This window comes from Vipera berus, assembly GCF_964194415.1.
Source record: "Vipera berus genome assembly, chromosome: 1".
Taxonomy (NCBI): Eukaryota; Metazoa; Chordata; class Lepidosauria; order Squamata; family Viperidae; genus Vipera; species Vipera berus.
In genome coordinates this window covers 196972773-196995184 of record NC_138202.1, presented here as the reverse complement: position 1 = coordinate 196995184, position 22412 = coordinate 196972773, and the positions used below count along the sequence as shown (strand labels likewise).

The 22412-nt window shown below is 39.4% G+C and overlaps 1 protein-coding gene across 2 annotated transcripts; it reads left to right on the top strand.

Moving 5' to 3' along the window:
• The first annotated feature begins 1148 nt into the window (after positions 1-1148).
• RAB1A (RAB1A, member RAS oncogene family) lies at positions 1149-22228 on the top strand. 2 transcript variants are annotated; one of them, XR_014028641.1, is made up of 7 exons: positions 1149-1407; positions 11071-11143; positions 13692-13787; positions 14656-14751; positions 15119-15250; positions 16716-20394; positions 20523-22228. XR_014028641.1 is itself a non-coding variant. In XM_081345461.1 (6 exons), exons 1-6 carry the CDS (start codon positions 1385-1387, stop codon positions 16911-16913), a joined length of 618 nt encoding a protein of 205 aa, XP_081201587.1. In that variant the 5' UTR covers positions 1149-1384; the 3' UTR covers positions 16914-20453. The 2 variants fall into 2 exon arrangements, 1 of the variants encoding a protein (XP_081201587.1); XM_081345461.1 differs by lacking the exon at positions 20523-22228 and having other exon boundaries at positions 16716-20453.
• Positions 22229-22412: the final 184 nt, after the last annotated feature.

The window sequence follows — 22412 nt, the reverse complement described above, 5'->3', positions numbered from 1 at the left end:
AGCCCCATCTGTGGGGTGCAGGCAACACACAAAACCATGCACTCTCTGGTCCCTAGAAAAACCAAAAGGTTGGGGACCTCTGCTCTGATGTATAATGACAAATACAAAGATGCAGTGGTGGGATTCAACCAGTTCGCACCAGTTCAGCAGAACCGGTAGCTAATTTTTTGTTGCCCAGGCTCAGAATGGACTTCCGGAAGCAGCAGCCACACCAAGAAGGACTACATTATATATTGCAAATATTGTTATACTCTTATTAATAGTACACAAAGCGCAGAATAAACTAGCTAATGGTACTTCACCAGGCAATACCATATTTAAACTGTTTAGGAAATGCTTGTGGGTAGACCTTTTGTAAGTTTTTGACATATTAGTATGGCATTGGATAACGGAATCTCAGCGTCAATTATTTAAAGGCAAACAGCAGGGTAGTATTAATCTGCAAGGGTTTACTTGGCGTCAAAGTTTCCGTTTTATAATCCATTCTAAATTGCGAAATAATAAGTCCTCTAAACCTCCCTACAGAGTGCTTATCAGTCCCCACCTGGCACAGACTCACATTTTTAAAAAATCTACTGGCATTATCTGCATAATATTTATAGATTAATACTTTCCCTTTTACCGCGACGTTGGACTCGAAACTTTATCCACGGGGTATTTTTTTTCCAAAAAAATAATAATCTATATTCTAACTGCTACGTCTAACCTCGGTTCAAATTCCAATTCCACGTGATCGCTCCGCCCACAAAATAGCTGGCGTCGCTTTTCCCTCCCTTCGCCGCTTGCCCCGCTTTCTCCCTATCCTGTCTGGAGAAATCAACGGCTCGCCCAAGCTGCCACGTTTCCCTGCTGACGTTGCCCGGCCGGCTGAACCTGTCAGCCAATCGGTTACCAAAATATCAAAGTTGAGTCAACCGGGAAAGACGGAGAAAAAAAGAGCTTGGATTACGCACGCGTCAATCTGCCTGTAGGTTTGCTGGGAAAGCGAGTTTTTCTGTGGGCTCGGCTCCAAAGCAACCCGAAAGCCGTCGCCGGACTTGGGAACTCAATTCCCCAGCATCCCTTGCCAAGGCTCCCGCCGCCTTCTCACCCATCATGTAAGAGCCGGCCCTCCAACGGAGGCTTCTCCGTTTCCTGGTTTCGGAGGTGGCAGCCATTTTGAGTGTTAGGTGCCAGAGCGGAGACGAGGCTGCAGTCGCCGCTTGTGTGGGGAGGGGTTTGTCCCTGTCGGAAGGAGACGCCGTTGTTGCCCGTCTTTGTCACCTTTGGGTGTTTGGTTGGCTAGGAAGCCCGACCGTTCCAGGAGCCGCCGGTGGTGGGTCTGACCGCCGCCTGCTCCGCGGAGAGAGCTCATTCTCTACAGGCCGTGGGGGGCCCCGCTGACATGTCCAGTATGAATCCCGAATAGTGAGTACTAATGGTAGCTGCCTTGCGGGCGTGGGGACAGAAGGGAGTGACGAGGTTGGAGAGGGAGCGGGAGACGGGGACGATGGTGGGGTAAGTGCTGACGGGGTGAAAGGCGGTGAATGGAGCAATTGCTCCTTGCCGAAGGAAAACAGGGACGCGGAAGCGGCTTTGGGGCCACAGCCCTCGGGAACAGGGAAGGCTGCCGGGGCTCTGGAGGGATTTAGAACGGTTGTTCGTGCCCGCAGCAAGTAAACGGAATGGTGGCTTTGGCTTTCATGCTTTTCAAAGAACATTCTGAGATATCACACACACACACACACACACACACACACACACACACACATTGAAAGATAGTAAACAGAATGGTGGCTTTGACTTTAATGCTTTTCAAAGAACATTCTGAGATATCACACACACACACACACACACACACACACACACACAGAAAGATAGTAAACAGAATGGTGGCTTTGGCTTTCATGCTTTTCAAAGAACATTCTGAGATCACACACACACACACACACACACACACACACACACACACACACATTGAAAGATAGTAAACAGAATGGTGGCTTTGGCTTTCATGCTTTTCAAAGAACATTCTGAGATCACACACACACACACACACACACACACACACATTGAAAGATAGTAAACAGAATGGTGGCTTTGACTTTAATGCTTTTCAAAGAACATTCTGAGATATCACACACACACACACATACATTGAAAGATAGTAAACAGAATGGTGGCTTTGGCTTTGTTGTTGTTGTTAGCTGCGAAGTCGTGTCCGACCCATCGCGACCCCATGGACAACGTTCCTCCAGGCCTTCCTGTCCTCCACCATCTTCTGGAGTCCATTTAAGCTCACGCCTACTGCTTCAGTGACTCCATCCAGCCACCTCATTCTCTGCCGTCCCCTTCTTCTATTGCCCTCGATCTTTCCCAGCATTAGGCTCTTCTCCAGTGAGTCCTTCCTTCTCATTAAGGGGCCAAAGTATTTGAGTTTTAGCTTCAGGATCTGGCCTTCTAAAGAGCAGTCGGGATTGATCTCCTCTAGGACTGACCGGTTGGATCGCCTTGCAGTCCAAGGGACTCGCAGGAGTCTTCTCCAGCACCAGAGTTCAAAGGCCTCAATTCTTTGGCGCTCAGCCTTTCTTATGGTCCAACTTTCACTGCCATACATTGCAGTGAAAGTTGGACCATAAGAAAGGCTTTGGCTTTAATGCTTTTCAAAGAACATTCTGAGATCACACACACACTTTGAAAGATAGGGTAGCCTGAAGCTTTGCTGTGAATTCTGTTGTGAGATGTAAATAATCATCTAAGAATAACTCAAAAGCATTGGGTGTCCCAGCCCTTCTGATAGCTAAGCAAGTTGGTTATTTGGTATATTCTCTAGCACAGATGGGAAACTTGTGGATCTTAGTCTGTCTGTCCTTAGCTGCTCTCCGAGAGTGACTTGTAAATTCCCACCTACTCTTCTCCACGATTTAGGTAGGTAAGCAATCCGGGATCGAGATCCCAGCTTCCTGTTGTTAAAGCTTATAGTGGGGAAATGGTGTGCGGGGAAACTTTTGTTCATGGAAGTGTCTTAGGTTAAGTGAAGGGGGAAAGTGTAGTTTCAACAAGGAATTTAGGGAAATGTACAGGTTTTTTTTTTCCTTTTCATTTAATTCTCCCAACTGTGAGGATGGATATACTGGAAGATGATCCAGGGTCATTTACTAAATGATGATTGTGACACTTGGAACACCATACTATATCAAGTAGACCTCAGTCTTGATTTTTTTAAAATTTTGTTCAGTTCACCTTGTCTTAATTGGTGACCACTTAACACGCATACATGTGCACTCCATTGGCTATAGTTTTCCTTAGATGTCTCTGGTTGTTCTGTACTCTTTACATGTTGTACCTTTATGCTTAGTGAGCAGCCTTGACTAAAAGCTGTATTTAATATTTAGGAAAAGCAGGGGGAGACTGTGGGCTTTGGGGAAATTTAAGTTGACTGCTGTAGAGCTTAGTTCTTATCTGTTCCCCACAATTAATGGCAGTGAATTGTACCATTGAGGTTCAACAATCAGGACCAGAAGCATTTACAAAGGGAGATTTAAGATTGTCAGTTGCCTGCCCCTGTATTATTACATTCTGTCTTTATCAGTATCCTCACTTTTATCTTTGCTTTATAAACAAATTTATCTTTTCATTTGTATCTCTAGCCATTCCTGTTCTTGTTCATTTCTTTAAACTTAAAATACAGCCTAACTCTGGACTTCTTTTCCTCTTCACATGTATGTAGCTTGTTTCTCTGTATCCCTGCTTTATCTTTACTTGTTCTCTTCAGCTTGGCAGCATTGGTACTTCAAAGCACTGCTCCTTGAATAATTTATATTGAAGGATAATTTGGCTGCAAAAGTTCAGAAAATAACTCATGTGAATTTATATATAATTAATTTTCCATAGTGCAACAATAACAAAAGTAGGGATATAGTATTCTGAATGTTGGTGGACTTAGTGTATGGCAACCACAATTAAGGCAGCTACAGTTTTTGAGGCCGCCTTAATAGAAGTGTAAATGAGTACTATGTGGAAAGTGTAAAAAGAATGACTTTGAGATGGACTCCTAGTGTAAGAAAGGCCATTCAACAGTGTTACCATTTGATCTCTTTGTACCTGATTCACCCTTTCTGACCAGTTGTTATTGACTGATTATTGTGGATGTTCATTTTAGCTGAGGGTCATGTGTTTGCCACATGATTCTTACAGAATGCTTTCTGGGCTTAGGTTGATTTTGCAATGTTGCTGCATTGCAGTGAAATACTTCTAAGCAATGAAAACTGAAATGTGGAAGCAACACCAAAAGATTAATGCTGACTTTTTTTTCTTATTAAGCACTTTTGATTGCTCAGAAACTTTTCTCATCATCCACCCTCACCCTCTGAGTTCTACAGCTTAAAGGATGAGTACCATCAAATTTGTTCTGCTGTTTCCAGGCAACATTAGTAATGACACTTTGGAACAGCAAGTCTAATTTTATCATGAGTTAAAGTTGCATGTGGTGAGAGCAAGGGCCTGAAGATTAAGTGTGTGTTTGTTTTTAGCATCCAAAACAAATGTCATCCTATCTGTGGTGTAACTTAACAAATTAAAACTATGGCTTGCTTAGTTATGTAGGATTCTGTACATTTAAACTGTGAAAAATTAATAATTTTCTGGAAATTCCCAAATGAAATACTGAGCAACAGCAAAGGAATATGGGGATGACTTTTTAATAGGATCCTAATCCATGATAAATATAGGGGGCCTTTTCTTACCTATGGGATTGGGGTCAGATAATGTTGGCATGACTGTGATATTTCTGAAGGATAGACCAAGAGGTGATGCTGGCAATTGTGCTGCCTCACTGGCTTTTGAGGATTCCATCTTGCCCTTCAGTCCTTTAAATATCCATATGAAACTTTTGGGAAATATTTTTTACAGGTTTGGATTAGAATATTGCTTTAAACTCACGAACGTGAGAGATTGAGATGAATCTGAAATTAAATTCAAATAAAAATGCACAGATACTACTAGTATAGGTACTGTAGGAGAAACTGATTTGTGGGAGGTGTGCAACCATTTCTAGATTGGATTGCATTCCTTCTGAAATACAACATTTGATGATCCTGGATTCAGTGCATAGCAAGCAACCAAATCAAGGCTCCATTATTATTTTCAATTTTACTGGTAAGGATGCAAACACTTTTAATGTTAACACTTTTAAAGTTGATGCTTCTGTTTACTTAAAGAGCAGACCAGCATTAGATTTAATGCTTCAGTTATGTACAGTTCAGAAAAGTACTTGAATGCAGTTGTAATTATTAAAATCAACCTGTAGTTCACATCTGCAGCAAGTTTTCATTGATTTGCTTTATGAAGTAGTGCTAAGTTTTATTAATTAAAAATATTAACCATTTTATTTTGCAGTGGTGAAGTAAAATGTAAGATATATATCTGTTTCGTATAGGTAAAGTGTTGAAAAGTAACTAATTCAAATAAAAACTTCGGTTAAGGATGCATTTTAGCCAAGATATCTGCCTGACATAGCCTGGTTTTGGAAACTAAGCAGAATCGGCTCATCTGATTAGAACCTGGATTGGCAATTTACAAAGTATAACAAGGATGTAGGCTAAACTGGAAGATTGAAAAAACATCCTAGAAGAAGGCAGTGGCAAATTACTGCTGTTTTGCTGCTAAAACAAATATCGTAGTGAAAGTTGTAAACCCTTTAGAGTTATTCATAATCCTGATCTACTTGATTTACAGTGTAACCGGAGTTTCATCTGGCTAAACAAAACACAAAACAATACACCGTGTCATATCTTTATTGAATACTGAGCCACCATTCTCTTAATGGGTTACAATGAGTTAGAATTTCAGACATGTCAAACTCGTGATGTCAAATGATGTCACAAGGCGTATCGGGACTGTTTTGCCATTGCCGGCTGTGCTGGACCAGTATACAGCTGGTCCATTTTATATCTAGTTTAGGAATTAAGAACTGTGTTAGAGTATTTAGCATTTACAGGGTTAATGCTGTATCATTAAGAAAAATGTGAGGACATTTAGCATTTAACGTGTTAAACACTGTTTCCTTAAGAGATGGCTTCTGGGAAATGTAGTCTAGTTAGTAAATCTTATAGTTTATCTAGAACATTGGGAGGAGTTTCCGTGTTTATTGCAGGACTTCCTGGCTTTGTGCCTTTGTATCATCACTCTGGGTGAACCCTAGCCATGCGGCTGGGGGATAACAAGCTCCGTATCAACATGTAACATTTGCACAGGATGAGAAAGTCCATTATTCTTTTACCTAATGAGATGGGTCCAGATTACAATCTATATTCCAGAAGAATTTCTGCTCTAACCGTGAGTTATTCATTGAGGATACCTGTGAATAAAGTAATTTGCTTATCCCATTCATTTGAGTTTTATTCTGGCTGTCTCACGTGGAACCAGCAATCCCATCTACTTGGGACAGCACACCGGCAATGGGGTGGGTGTGGCTTCTGTATGACGTGTCCGGCCCACAGGCCTGCAGTTTGACACCCCTGAGTTAGATGATCCAAACAATGATGATAATGACATGTAACTTTGAGGAGGTCCTTCTCTTTAAAAAAAAAACACAGACAAGTTGTGTCTGCTTTTCAGGACACAATTAATGGAATTGAATCGTGCCCTAATCAGATGAGATCTCTGAACTCTGAAAAGGATTATCAGTGTTCAGGAAACTGGAGAGGACTATGAAAACTTTTGTGAGCAGTCTGCTCTCCATCATGCTCTGATCAGACACATAGTATACAAATGGAGAAATACAATAACATTGTTACTTTCTTCCCACATGTAGTTGTCCAGAAAAAAACACAACAACATTGCAACAATAAAGTACACAATACTCATGTCAGGTTGCAAGGGCTTACATATCATCTGGTATTGACTGATTAGTCCTCCCTAGGTAAATACTAAAGAGAGGATAGAAAGCAAGAAGTCTCTGCTTTCCAGAAAGCACACTGCCACCTGTTTCAAGTTTGCCAAAAACCACATATTGCAGACTGGAACAACGCTGGGTGGGTAGGCAAGACAAAAACGGAACATTGTGGTGTTGATGAGAAATCAGAATTCTGTATTCCAACACAAGAATCTTAATCCCATCAGTGAAACATGGCATTGTTTGAAATCGTTTTGAAGGCTTAGAAATCCAGTGGCTTGCAAATGGTCAGGGAGCAATGGATTCTGATTTGGACCAGTAAATTCTAAAGAGCTTCAGCTTAGCCAGCCCTGAGTCGAATGTGAGTGATGCGGTACAACAGTGGTCCTAGGCATACATGTACAGCAGATTCACTGAAGTAGAAAAAAGTTCACATTTTTGAAAGAGCCAAATCTTAAGGCCTGAATTTAAATCTGTTGAAATGTTATGGCTTGACCTGAAGTAATTAGCATGCAAGATGGCTCCGAAATATCCAAGTTGAAGCAGTTTGTAAAAAGAATAGGCTTCAAGTAGGATTAATGCATACAGAAGACATTTGGATGAGGTATTTGCTGCTAAAGGAGATGCCACAATTAAGGTAATCTTCACATTATTTCTCTAACAAAAACAGTGATTGTTAGTTCAACATATACAGTGAAAAAAATGACACAATATACTGTTTTTAAAGTTTGTATAATGTGAATCTAATTAGTAATAGAATGCAGATGAAAGTCAGATCCATTATAGGTTACAGCAGGGCTTTTCAACCTTTTCACCCATTGTACCACTTTTAGGATATGGCAACATCCGAGTACCACCAGTCACCTAGCAAGGTGTCAAAAACTTGATGACCAAAAAAAAAGTGGAGAAAGTGATGAAGTACAGGTAGTCCTCAACTTACAACAGTTTGCTTAGTGACTGTTTGAAGTTACAACAGCACTGAAAAAGTGCCCCCCAAGCCACAGCCAAGCAAGACACGTGCCTGCCTGGCGGCGCTCTTCCTCCTGTCCGAGGTTTTCATTGTTGTGAGCATTTCTGTTGAGGATTGGCAGCAAGGGTGGGATGGGGGATTGGTTTTTATTCCCCCCATCTGCTGGCTGGTTGCAGCAGGTTTTGGTCACTTCACATGACCCTGGGACACTGTGACCGTCATAAATATGAATCAGTTGCCAAGCATCTGAATGTAAATCACAAGACCCTGGGGATACTGCAACATTCCAGCTGATCGGCGCTTCTTCTGGGCTCAGCAGAAGCACCGGGATCAGCACCGAGCTCCAGCTGGAGCCTGGCGCTGATCCTGGTGCTTCCGCTGAGCCTTAACAGCCCCAAAGAAGTGCTGATCCTGGCACTTCCGCTGAGCCCTGACAGCCCTGCAGCTCCAGCCATCTCTCGCTCAGGCTTGTGAAGTGCTGCCACCTGTTCAGCTCATTCCCTTCCCCCGCTACCACTTTTCTAGGATGGTCATGTACTACCTGGCAAGTGCTAATGTACCACAGGTGGTACCCGTACCACTGATTGAAAAGCCCTGGGTTACAGTACTAGGATTACAATTGCCAAGCATCTAAAATTTGATTGTGTGACCACAAGGAGGCTGCTACAGTCATAAGTATGAAAAATGGTCTTAAGTCACTTTTTTATTGCTGTTGTAACTTTGAATAATAACTAAATAAAAGTAAGTTGAGGACTACTTGTAATTTAATTTGGCTATGACTTGAATAAGGAGTTAATGAAAAACCCTCTACTGTATAAAGAAAATTAGAGTAGCATGAAAGGTTCAGAACATCTTGAAAAAACATTACCTTGTATTGAGATATAGATCCTGGCAGAAAATTATTGCAGTAATATAGGCATGAAACAAGGCATTTATTCACCAATAGAAACATAGGCTCCTCTGTCAGAAATGTTTATCAGAAAATAATCTTAAAATGAGTTTTTTATTCACTCCACTCCTGTAAACTAGATGACCTCCAAGGTCCCTTCCAATTTTATTATTATTATTAAATGTTTCTTGGGATTTTTCTGTAAGAGTTACCTTGCAGTAAGATGGACAAGCTATAGGTTTTATAAATAAATAACTGAACATAGGGAGCTATAGAACTTTAATTTATGTATGAAAAGCATTTTATCTACCTTGTCTTAGATTGTACAACTTATTTAAAAATCAGTTTGATAAATGCCTTGTGCATTTGAAGAATTGATTTTTTTCTGAAGCAGTTATTCTATTAGATATTGCTATGCAGGCTGTTAAAATATTACATTTGTAAAGGGAGTCAGGCTGCAAGATTGAATGCGAGACAACTTAATTGTTCTAAGGAAGTCTGGGTCCAACTTTATAATTTTTTAAAACTCAAATATTTAAACAACATACCCTTTTAGAACTAAAAAGAATGAAAAGAAATGGTTTTATTTCAAAAATGCATTGCTAATATTCATGAACTGTGTATTTTAATTTTTATATTTCATGATGGGATTTTTTTTAAAATTTTAAGATGATTTGCAATACAGAATCTGTTGCTGACATGGGTACCTTTACAAATTGAATAAATAGTATTGATGATCATAAGTGACCTGAAGATTTCATTTAATATAATACACTGGACTTACGTTACTTCCAGCATAATCAAAAAGAGTACAGTACAGAATTCCATGTGAATCTCTCTGCTGTTCTATCTTCTTGAACTTCAGTCTGAAACCAATCCTACTGAGAACTTTTTAAACCATGTGTTTAGAAAGGGTTTTCCTTAAAGTTGTCCATGATTTATTTTCTGTGCTTGTCAGGGACCTGAAAGTCTTAGCATAGCTGATATTTTTCTTTCCATAATCTTTAGGTGTTTTCCTCATAGCTCCTTACTGTGATTGTTAAACCAAAACACATGAAGATTTGTCTACTTTAGTGGTATTTGTATGATTTCTTTGGTCTATCTGTGGTGATAGATAGGAATACATGAGTAAACAGCAGAATATTGAACCAGCCGAAGGGAGTGGGAAAAGTCTCAGTAGTAAATATTGATAATTTTTAATTTGAATATTTTAATATTCTATTTGGATTGAGAAAAACATATAAAAGAATTTCATCCACTTGTTTCAAGTACTTTAAAATTAATTTCCTGTGAGAGCATATAGTTATGAGAGGTTAATTATGTTGTTCTGTAAGTTTGAAATCTCAGAATTAATCACTAGTATTTAAGACTGCTTAAATTTGAATACAGATACAAAATACAAAAATGGTTTCTGAAAATTATTTCATTATACTTTATGTTAGAACTTTCCTTCCTTGTAGTGAAATGCAAACATAAGGTAGTTCAATTTAAAGTCCTTTCTTTCTCTATTGGTGGCTTCTCTATTCAGATGCCAGGGGATCTAGAGAAGGGTGGCTAATTGTATGCTTGCTTTACCACAAAAGACCAAAATGCTACTTAAGAATGTTATTTGGAAACAAATGAAGGCTAGTGGAAGTTATGTAATGCAGGCAAGATATTTTATCTGTCCCAGTCAGCAATCTGGGAGCTTTGTCTTAGACCAACTTAAGTTCTAAACTGATTCCAAAGAAGTGCCATGTGTAGTGTACTCTGTTGCCAAACTGTTTATGACAGCGGTAATACTGTTAATACCAGTATTAGCAGAGAAGGAAACGAGCGATAAGAATATATTTACAATAACCCTAGGCTGATTTGTTTGCCTTTTTGCTGCTAAGTGTATTGTTTAAACAATCCCACCCATGAGCTGACTATCAGAAGTAGTTCCATCTTCTCTGGAATGAATTTTAGTGAAGATTGTTTCTCTCCAAATCCCTTATTCAAGACAGACTGCAAAATGGTCCAGCAAAGGCCGGTAGAGTTAGTTATTTCTTAGCACCAGAATTCTCCATCAGATTGTTCCAATTACTATATTGACCAATTGATCTAGAAAGATAACAAAACTGAAGATCTCTAACAGTTCTGTTATTTTCTAATTTTCATCATAATTTAGTTTTCAGATAGCCACAGAATTTAGATTTAAATTTGGTTTCAGTATAACATCCATTTATACATTTCCTGGCATATATTGACAGGAAGATTGAAATTGTCAATTTTAATAAAGATAAAACAAAATAATATGAATAAACAGATTTAATCCATCATAATATTGTACATATAATTGTGGTTTTCTCTTTGCAGTGATTATTTATTCAAGCTACTCCTTATTGGAGATTCTGGTGTTGGAAAATCTTGCCTACTACTTAGGTTTGCAGTAAGTTGTCTTGTGTGTTAATCTTTGGATTAATAATAAATGGTATTATAGCTAGGGTGTTTTAGCCTCCATAATGTTTATACTTGCTAAGTAATTGTAAAATAAATTTTCAGTTTGCAAGAAAAGTTAGAAGAAATGCTAATCTTGTGGGTGCATTCATAAAGACAAGGAGCTAATCCTTTACAAAACTAAGAGCCTTAAGCACATAAAAAGTCCCGAGTTCTTAAATTGGATATATGGCTAAATTTGGGGTATTGAATTTTTGCTTGTCACGTAATTATGTAAGGCCAGTTTGTATGCTCAGCCAAACTAACAGTAATTAAGAAATAAATCCTGCATTTCATGCTCTGTCTTTCACTACAGTGTGAATTATTGAATCATTATATGTCCTTCCAGGTCTGTCTACAATGAGGGGAAAAAATATTTGATCCCTTGCTGATTTTGTACATTTGTCCATTGACAAAGAAATTATCAGTCTATAATTTTAATGGTAGGTTTATTATAACAACAAAAAAATGCAGAAAAACGCATTTCAAAAAAGGTATAAATTGATTGGCATTTTAATGCATGAAATAAGTATTTGACCCCTTCGCAAAACATGACTTAGTACTTGGTGGCAAAAACCTTGTTGGCAATCACAGAAGTCAGATGTTTCTTGTAGCTGGCCACCAGGTTTGCACACATCTCAGGTGGGATTTTGTCCCACTCCTCTTTGCAGATCCTCTCCAAGTCATTAAGGTTTCTTGACTCATTGACAAGATCCTCCCATGTAGTTCTGGGCTGTTTCCTCACTGCTCTTATGACCATTGAAACTCCACGAGGTGAGATCTTGCATCGAGCCCCAGACTGAGGGAGATTGGCAGTTATTTTTTGTTTCTTCCATTTGCGAATAATCGCACCAACTGTTGTCACCTTCTCACCAAGCTGCTTGGCAATAGTCTTGTAGCCCATTCCAGCCTTTTATAAGTATACAATCTTGTCCGTAGCATACTTGCACAGCTCTTTGGTCTTGGCCATGGTAGACAGTTTGGAATCTGATTGATTGCTTCTGTGGACAGGTGTCTTTTATTACAGGTAACAAGCTGAAAATAGGAGCATTCCCTTTTCTGACACCTGGGAGCCAGAACTCTTGCTGATTGATAGGGGATCAAATACTTATTTCACTCATTAAAATGTAAATCTACAACTTTTTTGAAATGTATTTTTGGGATTTTTTCATTATTCTGTCTCTCACTGTTAAAAGTATAGACTGATCATTTCTTTGTCAGTGGGTAAATGTACAAAATCAGCAGGGGATCAAATAATTTTTCCCCTCACTGAATATGTACTCCTCAACTTACAACCATTTGTTTAGTGGTCGTTCAGTTACAGCGGCGCTGAAAATAGTGACTTATGACTATTTTTCACATTTGCAACCGTTGTAGCATCATGTGATCAAAATTCAGGCATTTGGCAACTGGTTCATATTTATAACGGTTGCAATGTCCTGGGGTCACGGGATCACCTTTTGTGACCTTCTGACAAGCAGTCAATGGGGAAGCCAGATTCACTATTACTGAGTTAACAACTGCAGTTATTCACTTAGCTAATGTGGCAAGAAAAGTCATAAAATGGAGCAAAACTCATTTAACAACTGTCTCGCTGTGCAAGAGAAATTTTGGACTCAAATTGTGGTTGTAACTTGAGAACTACCTGTAGTAAGTGCAAAGTATACGATCTATAATTGGTGATGTTTGTGTGGTACACTAAACGTATAAATGGCTTGATTGTATTAATCATTAGTTTAAAGTAAGTTACTTTCTCAACAAGCCCAAAAAAACAGCTCTAATTTCTTCTTTCTCTGGCTCCAAAATTGACTTCTATGATACAGGTAGTCTTTAATTTATGGCTCTTCAGTTAACAATGGTTCAGAGTTATGATGGCCTTGGAAAAAGTGATTTACAAAAAAGTATATTCACACTTAGAGCCATTACATCTCCCCTATGGTAATGTGATTGCATGGATTCTTGGCAACCAGCTTTATCATCGATTGCAGCGTCACATGATCATGTGCCTTTTTTTGCGAATTTCTGGCAAAACACCCATTGAGGAAGCTATATTTGCCTAACAGCTGAATGTTTTGCACAGCCACCGCTGTAAAACATGTCATAAAATCAGGTGTGGTTCAATTTGATTTGTGCTTAGATTGTAAGCCGCCCTGAGTCTTCGGAGAAGGGCGGGATATAAATGGGATTAAAATAAAAAAAAATTACAATCATAACATGATGGAAATTCAAGTCCCAAGTGATAATAATTCAAGGACTACCTGTATGATCAATTAATGGCAATCTGATAATGTTCACTGAACCATCCCAGCATCATCATCTGAGCAGTCTCAACTAGAAGCTACTCATTTTTTGTTAAAATTCTAGCAAATTTATCCGTCTTGGCATCAGTTGGAATTTTAATCAAGTACTTGTTTATTCTAAGACAGGTTTTTCCTTTCTGTGGTGGTGATGCTTTGGAATGCAGTATTGCTAATGATTCCAAAAATGTTTCCTCTTCCTAGGATGACACATATACAGAAAGTTATATCAGCACAATTGGGGTGGACTTCAAAATCAGAACTATAGAGCTAGATGGCAAAACTATCAAGCTTCAGATAGTAAGTATTGTACACTGGTAAATCTCGAAAGAGTGCGCTATCTAGGGCATTGTAAGCTTCATAGGGTAGTGATGCCATAAGCAAATCTGCATTGTGACCAATTCCAAATTCTGACAAGCAGCAGCAGCAAAATTGAATACATTAAGCGTATATAACAAGAGTTGCTCGGCATTTTGTAGCTTGAAGGTATTTTGTGGCAAATTTACCAAAAGGCTCCTATTGTTTAAGGTTATATCCAGATACGCCTGCCATGAACAAAAAAAAACATTCGCTGACAGATGAAACCTAGATTTTAGGTTAGATTTTATTGGGTTAATTGTTATGTATTTATTACATTTATGATTTAATTCTTTTTTAAATTTTGTATTTTATGTTTTTTTTTTACTTTTTATTGTTGTGAGCCGCCCTGAGTCCTTAGGGAGAAGGGCGGCATATAAATTTAATAAATTCTAATTATAATCCAACAGAGCCTCCTTGGAGGTAATAAGGCAGAATTCAAAGTGCAGATGGCTAACCAGCTAATTCAGAAATAAGAATTGTGTGGAATGCTTGCCCTGAAACATCAGAATTGGGTTTCTATTTAAAGATTTAAAAGAGATGGCAAGAAAGGACTTTTTACTGGTGCCTCCTGGTAATGCCATGAGCTTAACATTAAATCCCCAACAGCATTTTATAGTTGATTTCAGTGAAATGGATTCTATTTCATTGTTTCAGTTATTTTATTTCATCTGATCTTTGGTAGGTATTTCAGAATAGTTAGTTGACTAGTAGTATTACCAGTGGTTTTTTTTTAATCTGTCCGGTTATCAGATCAGAATGGGTACAGTCTTTTAAGCACTTTTCAACATTTTTTGTTTTGTTTTCATAGTGGGACACAGCAGGCCAAGAGAGATTTCGAACAATTACTTCTAGTTACTACAGAGGAGCTCATGGCATCATAGTTGTGTATGATGTTACAGATCAGGTAAGTATTTGTTAGTTGGGCATTGGAAGGAATTGCATGAGCAATAGCAGCAATTAGATGAAGGGATGATTGAATTCAGTGGTGACTGTATATCCTCTCACTTTGAAGTCTTAGTTCTCCTTGTAAGATGTCTTGCTGCATCCCTGATGCTTCCACAAATTATGGCGTGTCTTTGCATAAAAGAAGAGTCTTGAGGCACAGAGAAATCTTTCTTAATTCAAGCCAGAAATTCCTAATTTGTAAAGCAGAGGAGAGAGGTGGACACTATTGGGATTATGTTTAAAATGCATTGGGATTTGTCTTAGAATCCAAACACACTATGTTAAATGGCTGAGCTTAGATTTAATATATTCTTTTTATCTTTTAGGAGTCTTTCAATAATGTAAAACAGTGGCTTCAAGAAATAGATCGTTATGCCAGTGAAAATGTTAACAAGTTGTTGGTAGGAAACAAGTGTGATCTGACCACAAAGAAAGTCGTAGATTATACAACAGCAAAGGTATGCCTATCTTTTAAACAACTTTAATCTTCAAAAAGTATTGTTGAATCCATTGCAATAATTACCGTATATACTTGAGTATAAGCCGAATTTTTCAGCCCACTTTTTGGGCTGAAAAATTCCACTTCGGCTTATACTCCAGTGAACAAAAAAACTTACCGAGGACTTGTGCGCGGCCGAGGCTTTGGTGCTTCCGGGATCGCGCGCACCTCTCCCAAGCCACCGCTGTCCGGAGACCTGCCGAAGTTTGGGGAGGTGCGCGCGCACCTCCCCAAACGTCGGCAGGTCTCCGGACCTCCGCGCCCTGCCTGCCTGCTTCTTTCCGCTGCCTGGCTGCCCTACGATGTAACCCGCTTCATGATCGAGTGCGACGCCTGCAAGGACTGGTTTCACGGCAGGTAACACAAAGCAATCGGGCCTTTCCTTCCCCCCCCTTTCCCTCCCCCCTCCCGCTCTAGGGCAGAGATCCCCTTCCTGCCGTGAAACCAGTCCTTGCAGGCGTCGCACTCGATCATGAAGCGGGTTACATCGTAGGGCAGCCAGGCAGCGGAAAGAAGCAGGCAGGCAGGGCGCGGAGGTCCGGAGACCTGCCGACGTTTGGGGAGGTTTGGGGAGGTGCGCGCGCACCTCCCCAAACCTCCCCAAACTTCGGCAGGTCTCCGGACGGCGGCGGCTTGGGAGAGGTGCGCGCGATCCTGGAAGCACCGAAGCCTCGGCCGCGCGCAAGTCCTCGGTAAGCTCCGGGCGGTCACTTGCTTCGCGTCTCCTGAGGGAAGGGGGGGCGACTGGAGCGGGCGTGTTTCCTCGCCTGCTGGGCGCCGCGATTTGCCCGGGGAACGCGCAGGCCCCGAATGGCAGCGTGGAGCGAGGAAGCGGACAGCCAGGGCTTCCCCGAGAGCCGCGGCCACACAGGGTATTCCTGTGTATTCAGGCTTGCAAAATGGCGGATCGAGCCTCTGCTGGCGGCAGAGGCTTGCAGAGCGCGGATCCAGCCTCCGCCAGCGGCGGAGGCTTACAGAACGGCGGATCCCAGCCTCGGCTTATACTTGAGTCAAGAACTTTTCCCAGTTTTGGGGGGTAAAATTAGGGGTCTCGGCTTATACTCGAGTCGGCTTATACTCAAGTATATACGGTATAAACTTGGAAGGTGTATAATTCTGAGAATGAGTGTGGTGTAGTGGTCAAGATATTTAATTAGGGAAGCCCACATTCAAGTCTGTATTTACTAGTGGAACTTCATTGGTTGAATTTGGGCCAGTCACCTAGCCTTCTTCACAAGGCTGTGATGATAAACTTGGAAGATGAGGACTGAATATGCTAGCCTGAATTTCTGAAAGGAAGGCTATATGAAAAACAAACTAATAATAGTTAAATCTATGTGAGGATATGTCAGAGTCGTTCTGATGCTTCCTCTTCTTTTCCAAATCTGGATAACAGAATTAAAAGTGATCTCTTTATTCTACAGGAATTTGCAGATTCTCTTGGGATTCCATTTTTGGAAACCAGTGCAAAAAATGCAACCAACGTAGAACAATCTTTCATGACCATGGCTGCTGAGATCAAAAAACGAATGGGTCCTGGAGCAACAGCAGGTGGCGCAGAGAAATCCAACGTTAAAATTCAGAGCACTCCAGTCAAGCAGTCCAGCGGAGGCTGCTGTTAAAACTTTCCTTCCCAACTCTTTCTCAACAATGAATTTGAAATCTGAACCCAACTGAAAAATGCCTGAATTGTACTGTATGTAGCTGCACTACAACAGAATCTTAACGTCTTCAGAAAGGTCAGAGATTGTAAATGGTCAATACTGACTTTTTTATTCCCCTGACTCAATAAAGCTAACTTCATTTTCAGAAATGTGTTTAAACCTTTTGTGTGCTGGTTTATAAACGTGTGTAATCTTTGTTACCTTTTCTTATACCAGATTGTTTCCTGTGCTTGGCTAAACTTTGAACATTATTTTGTTCAGATCATATTGGCACGTTTAGATGTCGGGTTTAGGCTTCTGAAGATGAAGTTTAGTCTTTTTTTTTGTATTCGACAGCACAATTGTGGCTGTCACTTTTCCATGCATAAAGTTCATAAGGCATTCTGTGTAAAATCAGATTTGCTAGTTCCACGTAGAGCTCTTAAGAAAATGGAAAGCAAACACACTACCTGGGGGATCAGCACTAAAAGCAGTGTGCAGCCAAAGCAGGTTTGGACTCTTCCGCAGCACTCCCTTGGCAACCCCCTTTGAAACAGTAGGGCATTTCACAAAGGGGAGGGGGATTGCCATTCAAAAGGAAGGTGCAGTCCCATAATAGTTCTTTGGATCGCAGATGCTGATTTTTCTTCATACTCTGCATATAATTTGTGGCTGCAGACTCTTCTGATTTGTTGCACAAAATGTAACAAACTGAAGAAATGTTTAATAAATATTGTACTTATTGGAAGTAATATCAAACTGTATGGTGATAAGTATTGTCTTAATTCTTATGAATAAGGGGAAAGGCTTGCATTGTGGCCCCACTGAACTTTTTGTGTGCGGTATTGGCACTTTAAAATCACTTCCTTCTAGACTATACCTGCCCAGCCCAGCAAATGACTAGCAAATAAGGCCTACATGACTAAAGTGTCATGTATTTCTGGCATGTGCTCTGTACTTGGAACACAACTTATATATACCATTGTTTATAGAACCATAATCACTCTAGATGTACCACCTCTCTTTCCCTTTGCATCCTAATTGTGTTTGAATTTATTTCTGAATGGTTCCATTTAGAAATTATTTGTCTCTCTCGCTCTGTCATAGAAAAGGAAACAGTATTTTTCCTAAAGTATGAATGACTTCAACCTAACAAGATGATGTTAACTCTAATGATATGTTATGTCTTTTTCTAAATAATGTTACTTCCATTCTCTCACAATCAATACTGTTGACTTTAATAAAATTTTGTGCAATTTATTGGTCGGCTTGGTTATGCACAAAGGCACAAGAAAGCTACAGTGGAAGGCATAGTAATAAGGCGGCTGACCGAAAGACAAATATACCTTTGTGGAGGGAGGGAGCATTTAAATACATATGGGAATTTGAGCAAAAAAATATGGCTTGATTATTGCTTTGGTGACCATATGTAGAACTTTTGTATAAAAAAATTAATCCATTAGTGCCTGATATCTGGGTCTTAAAAGTTACCAACTTGATAAAAGAATATCTTATTTACAAAATAATTTAAAAGGGTCGTTGACACTTTTGTAAGCAAATACTCAGATGTGATTGGGAGGCAAATGTATTAGCAAATCTCTGAGAAAATTTCATTCCCATTATGGGATAAACATTAGCGATCTGCAACTGGAACACACAATACCTTAATTCTTTATAGTACTGTTGTTAGAAGATTGAAATTATTGAACTTTTGAATTTGCTCTTTAACTTCAACAATAAAGTGTACTTCAGAATGAGAAATGTTTAATCAGTTGATTCATAATGTGCTTTTAGTATTGTATCAATTCATATTGTTACATAGAAGAAAATCGACTACAATATTTAAATGATGATTTGGGGTCATTTTGAAAGTGCTGAAGCTCTTGAAAATAATAAACTCTAAATACTATTAACTGAGCACACTTTTTTAAAAAAATACAAGTGTACTGTTCTGACCTGAGAACACTTAGAATATTCTACTGACTTAGAATACTAATGAATACATATTTCAATACATTTGTTTGCTAGAGTGTATCCATGTTTCTTTTAAAACAGTAGTTAACATACAGTTGCAAGAAAAAGTATGTGAACCCTTTGGGATTACGTGGAGTTTTGCATGAATTGGCCATAAAATGCGCTCTAAACGTCATGTAAGTCACAAAAATAGAAAAACAGTCTGCTTAAAATAATACTACACAAACATTGGCTGTTGTCATGTTTTAATTGAACATAAGATGAAAACATTCACAGTGCAGGGTGGAAAAAGTATGTGAACCTTTGGACTTAATAACTGGTTGACCCTCCTTTGGCAGCAATAACCTCAACCAAACGTTTCCTGTAGTTGCAGATCAGACCTGCACAACGATCTGGAGTAATTTTGGACCACTCCTCTTCACAAAACTGTTTCAGTGTAGCAATATTCTTGGGATGTCTGGTGTGAATCGCTCTCTTAAGGTCATGCCATAGCATTTCAATCAGGTTGAGGTCAGGACTCTGACTGGGCCACTCCAGAAGGCGTATTCTGTTCTGTTGAAGCCATTGTTTTGTTGAATTACTTGTATGCTTTGGGTCATTGTCCTGTTGCATCACCCATCCTCTGCGGAGCTTCAGTTGGCGGACAGATGGTCGTACGTTTTCCTGCAAAATGTCCTGATAAAACACTCGAATTCATTTTCCCATCAGTGACAACAATCCGTCCAGGCCCTGAGGCAGCAAAGCAGCCCCAAACCATGATGCTCCCTCCGCCATGTTTTACAGTGGGGATGAGGTTTTGATGTTGGTGTGCTGTGCCTTTTTTTCTCCACACATAGTGTTGTGTGTTTTTCCCAAACAACTCAATTTTGGTTTCATCTGTTCACAGTATATTTTGCTAGTAGTGCTGTGGAACATCCAGGTGCTCTTTTGCAAACTTCAAACGTGCTGCAATATTTTTTTTGGACAGCAATGGCTTCCTCCGTGGTGTCCTCCCATGTACTCCATTCTTGTTCAATGTTTTCCTTATTGTAGATGTGTCAACAAAAATGTTAGCATGTGCCAGAGATTTCTGTAGGTCTTTAGCTGACACTCTAGGATTCTTCTTTACCTCATTAAGCATTATGTGCTATGCTCTTGCAGGCATTTTTACAGGACAACCACACCTAGGGAGAGTAGCAACAGTGCTAAACTTTCTCCATTTGTAGACAGTCTGTCTTACCGTGGACACATGAACATCAAGGCTTTTGGAAATACTTTTGTAACCCTTTCCAGCTTCATGCAAGTCAACAATTCTTGATCTTAGGTCTTCTGAGAGCTCTTTTCTGCGAGGCATGGTTCACATCAGACAGTGCTTCTTGAGACCAGTAAACCCAAAACAGGAGTGTGTTTTTAAAGGGCAGGACAGCTGTCAGCAACACATCCAATATCTTCACACTGATTGGAGTCAAGGTTGGCTCACTCCTGGCTCCAATTAGCTCTTGGAGAAGTCATTAGGCTAGGGCAGGGGTCTTCAAACTTGGCCCTTTTATGACTTGTGGACTTCAACTCCCAGAATTCCTCAGCCAGCTTTGCTGGAGTTGAAGTCCACAAGTCATAAAAGGGCCAAGTTTGAAGACCCCTGGGCTAGGGGTTCACATACTTTTTCCACCCTGCACTGTGAATGTTTCCATCTTATGTTCAATTAAAACATGACAACAGCTAATGTTTGTGTAGTATTATTTTAAGCAGACTGTGTTTTTCTATTGTTGTGACTTACATGACGTTTAGAGCGCATTTTATGGCCAATTCATGCAAAACTCCACGTAATCCCAAAGGGTTCACATACTTTTTCTTACAACTGTATTCTGAACAAAGTGACTATACTTTTTGTTCAATTTATGTTTCAGTTCTAGTTGTGGTTTTTTTTAAATCTGGGAAGCCTACACAAAAGGCAACAGATTTGGGAAAGAGTACATCTGATTTGTAAATGTCTGAAAATATTTAAGTTCTAAGTTTTCATGTTTTGTGAAGTTTTCATGACCTCTTGGCCCTAATGTGAGCAAACTATACTTGAGGGCACACCCAAATTCCATTGTTTTGGTCTTCTAGAGCCTTTTTCCAACTATTACAGCTAAACGCTGTCGTTTAGAAGAAGGAAACAAATATAAATCCAAAAACAGATATGCCAATATATTTTCAAAATGTTTAAAATCCAGCCTTACTCGCATGTGAGATGTGTGTTCATAACCCTATGTTCCTCTGTCCCACTTCCCTTGGCTATCACTACAACAGACCTGTAAAGTCAGTCTAAACTAGATATGGAATCAATCTCAGCAGTCTTGCGTGTTTAAATGCCACCATTGCAAATTAGATCAGTGACTTAGTGCCTTAGATTGTATCACTCACTAGCAGTTTCCAAAATGCATTCGTTCAAAGTAAGTTTTCTCGGAAAAACAATTTATGCTGCAGTATCTAAGCAGCACTTAAGAACATGCAAAGGTATCTTAATAGGCTATTTGCACATCATGCCAGGCTAAAATGTGAATCAGTATGTATGCAAACTCAGGCTACTGCATTAAGTTAGTAAACCTTCGCTCAGGTTTACCTGTATGAACGAGGCTAAGAGATTTGATAACTGTAGTCACTTTGTGGTGAGATGGGTGGCAAACAAATTTAATAAATCATTTTTCACCTACCCCTTAAAAGAAACTTCATTTCTTCTTGTTTCCAGTGAGAAGGAAAGTTGAACAGCATAGGAAGGAGACATTATCTTTAGTCTATCCATTGCTCTTCATGCAGCTTGGAAATTGCAGTTTCAAAAGTTGGAATTTGATTATTAATATGGAATGCACTCTTATTATTAGCCCATCATAAAGAACAGGAAGAGTTTTATCTCTGAATGCACATAAATCTTTTTAAGCTCTAATATGGATTCAGGATTACAGGCAATCAGGAGCTAGTATCCCTAACTACAAAGCTTGTGGAGGCAGCAAAAGAAGGTCTATGCAAGTCTATTCATGCTACACTATTAAACAGGTTTTCTGTTACAAATTGAGTCTCGTGTATTCTATTATAAAAACAGAACCACCCTTCATCCAAGAATTTACAAATAAGGTATCTATCAATGACACAGAAAAGTTCTATTACAATCTAGTGATTGGTAAGTAAAGGTGAACAGTGCCTCAAGCTTTCAGAATTTTTTGTAACTTCTTTAGCATGAATTTTGCACAAATACCATACGAGTCATGTAATTGCATCTTTAATGGACTATTATTTAACTGTTACTGAAATCATTTGCCTTCAGTGCATGTTTTAAAATAATAAAGTTGCTTTATTTGAAATGTAGCTTCCATATAATTTGTCACATGAGATAAACTGAAGACTTACAATTATTAATTGGAAAAAAAATACAAAACAAATAATAGGGCTATACATTTTTTGATTATTATTTTGAAGCACTTAGGATCTCCCATAAAAAAGTATTTTGGCTGTTTCATATAGCAGCCTCTATTTTGTTTCAGGTAG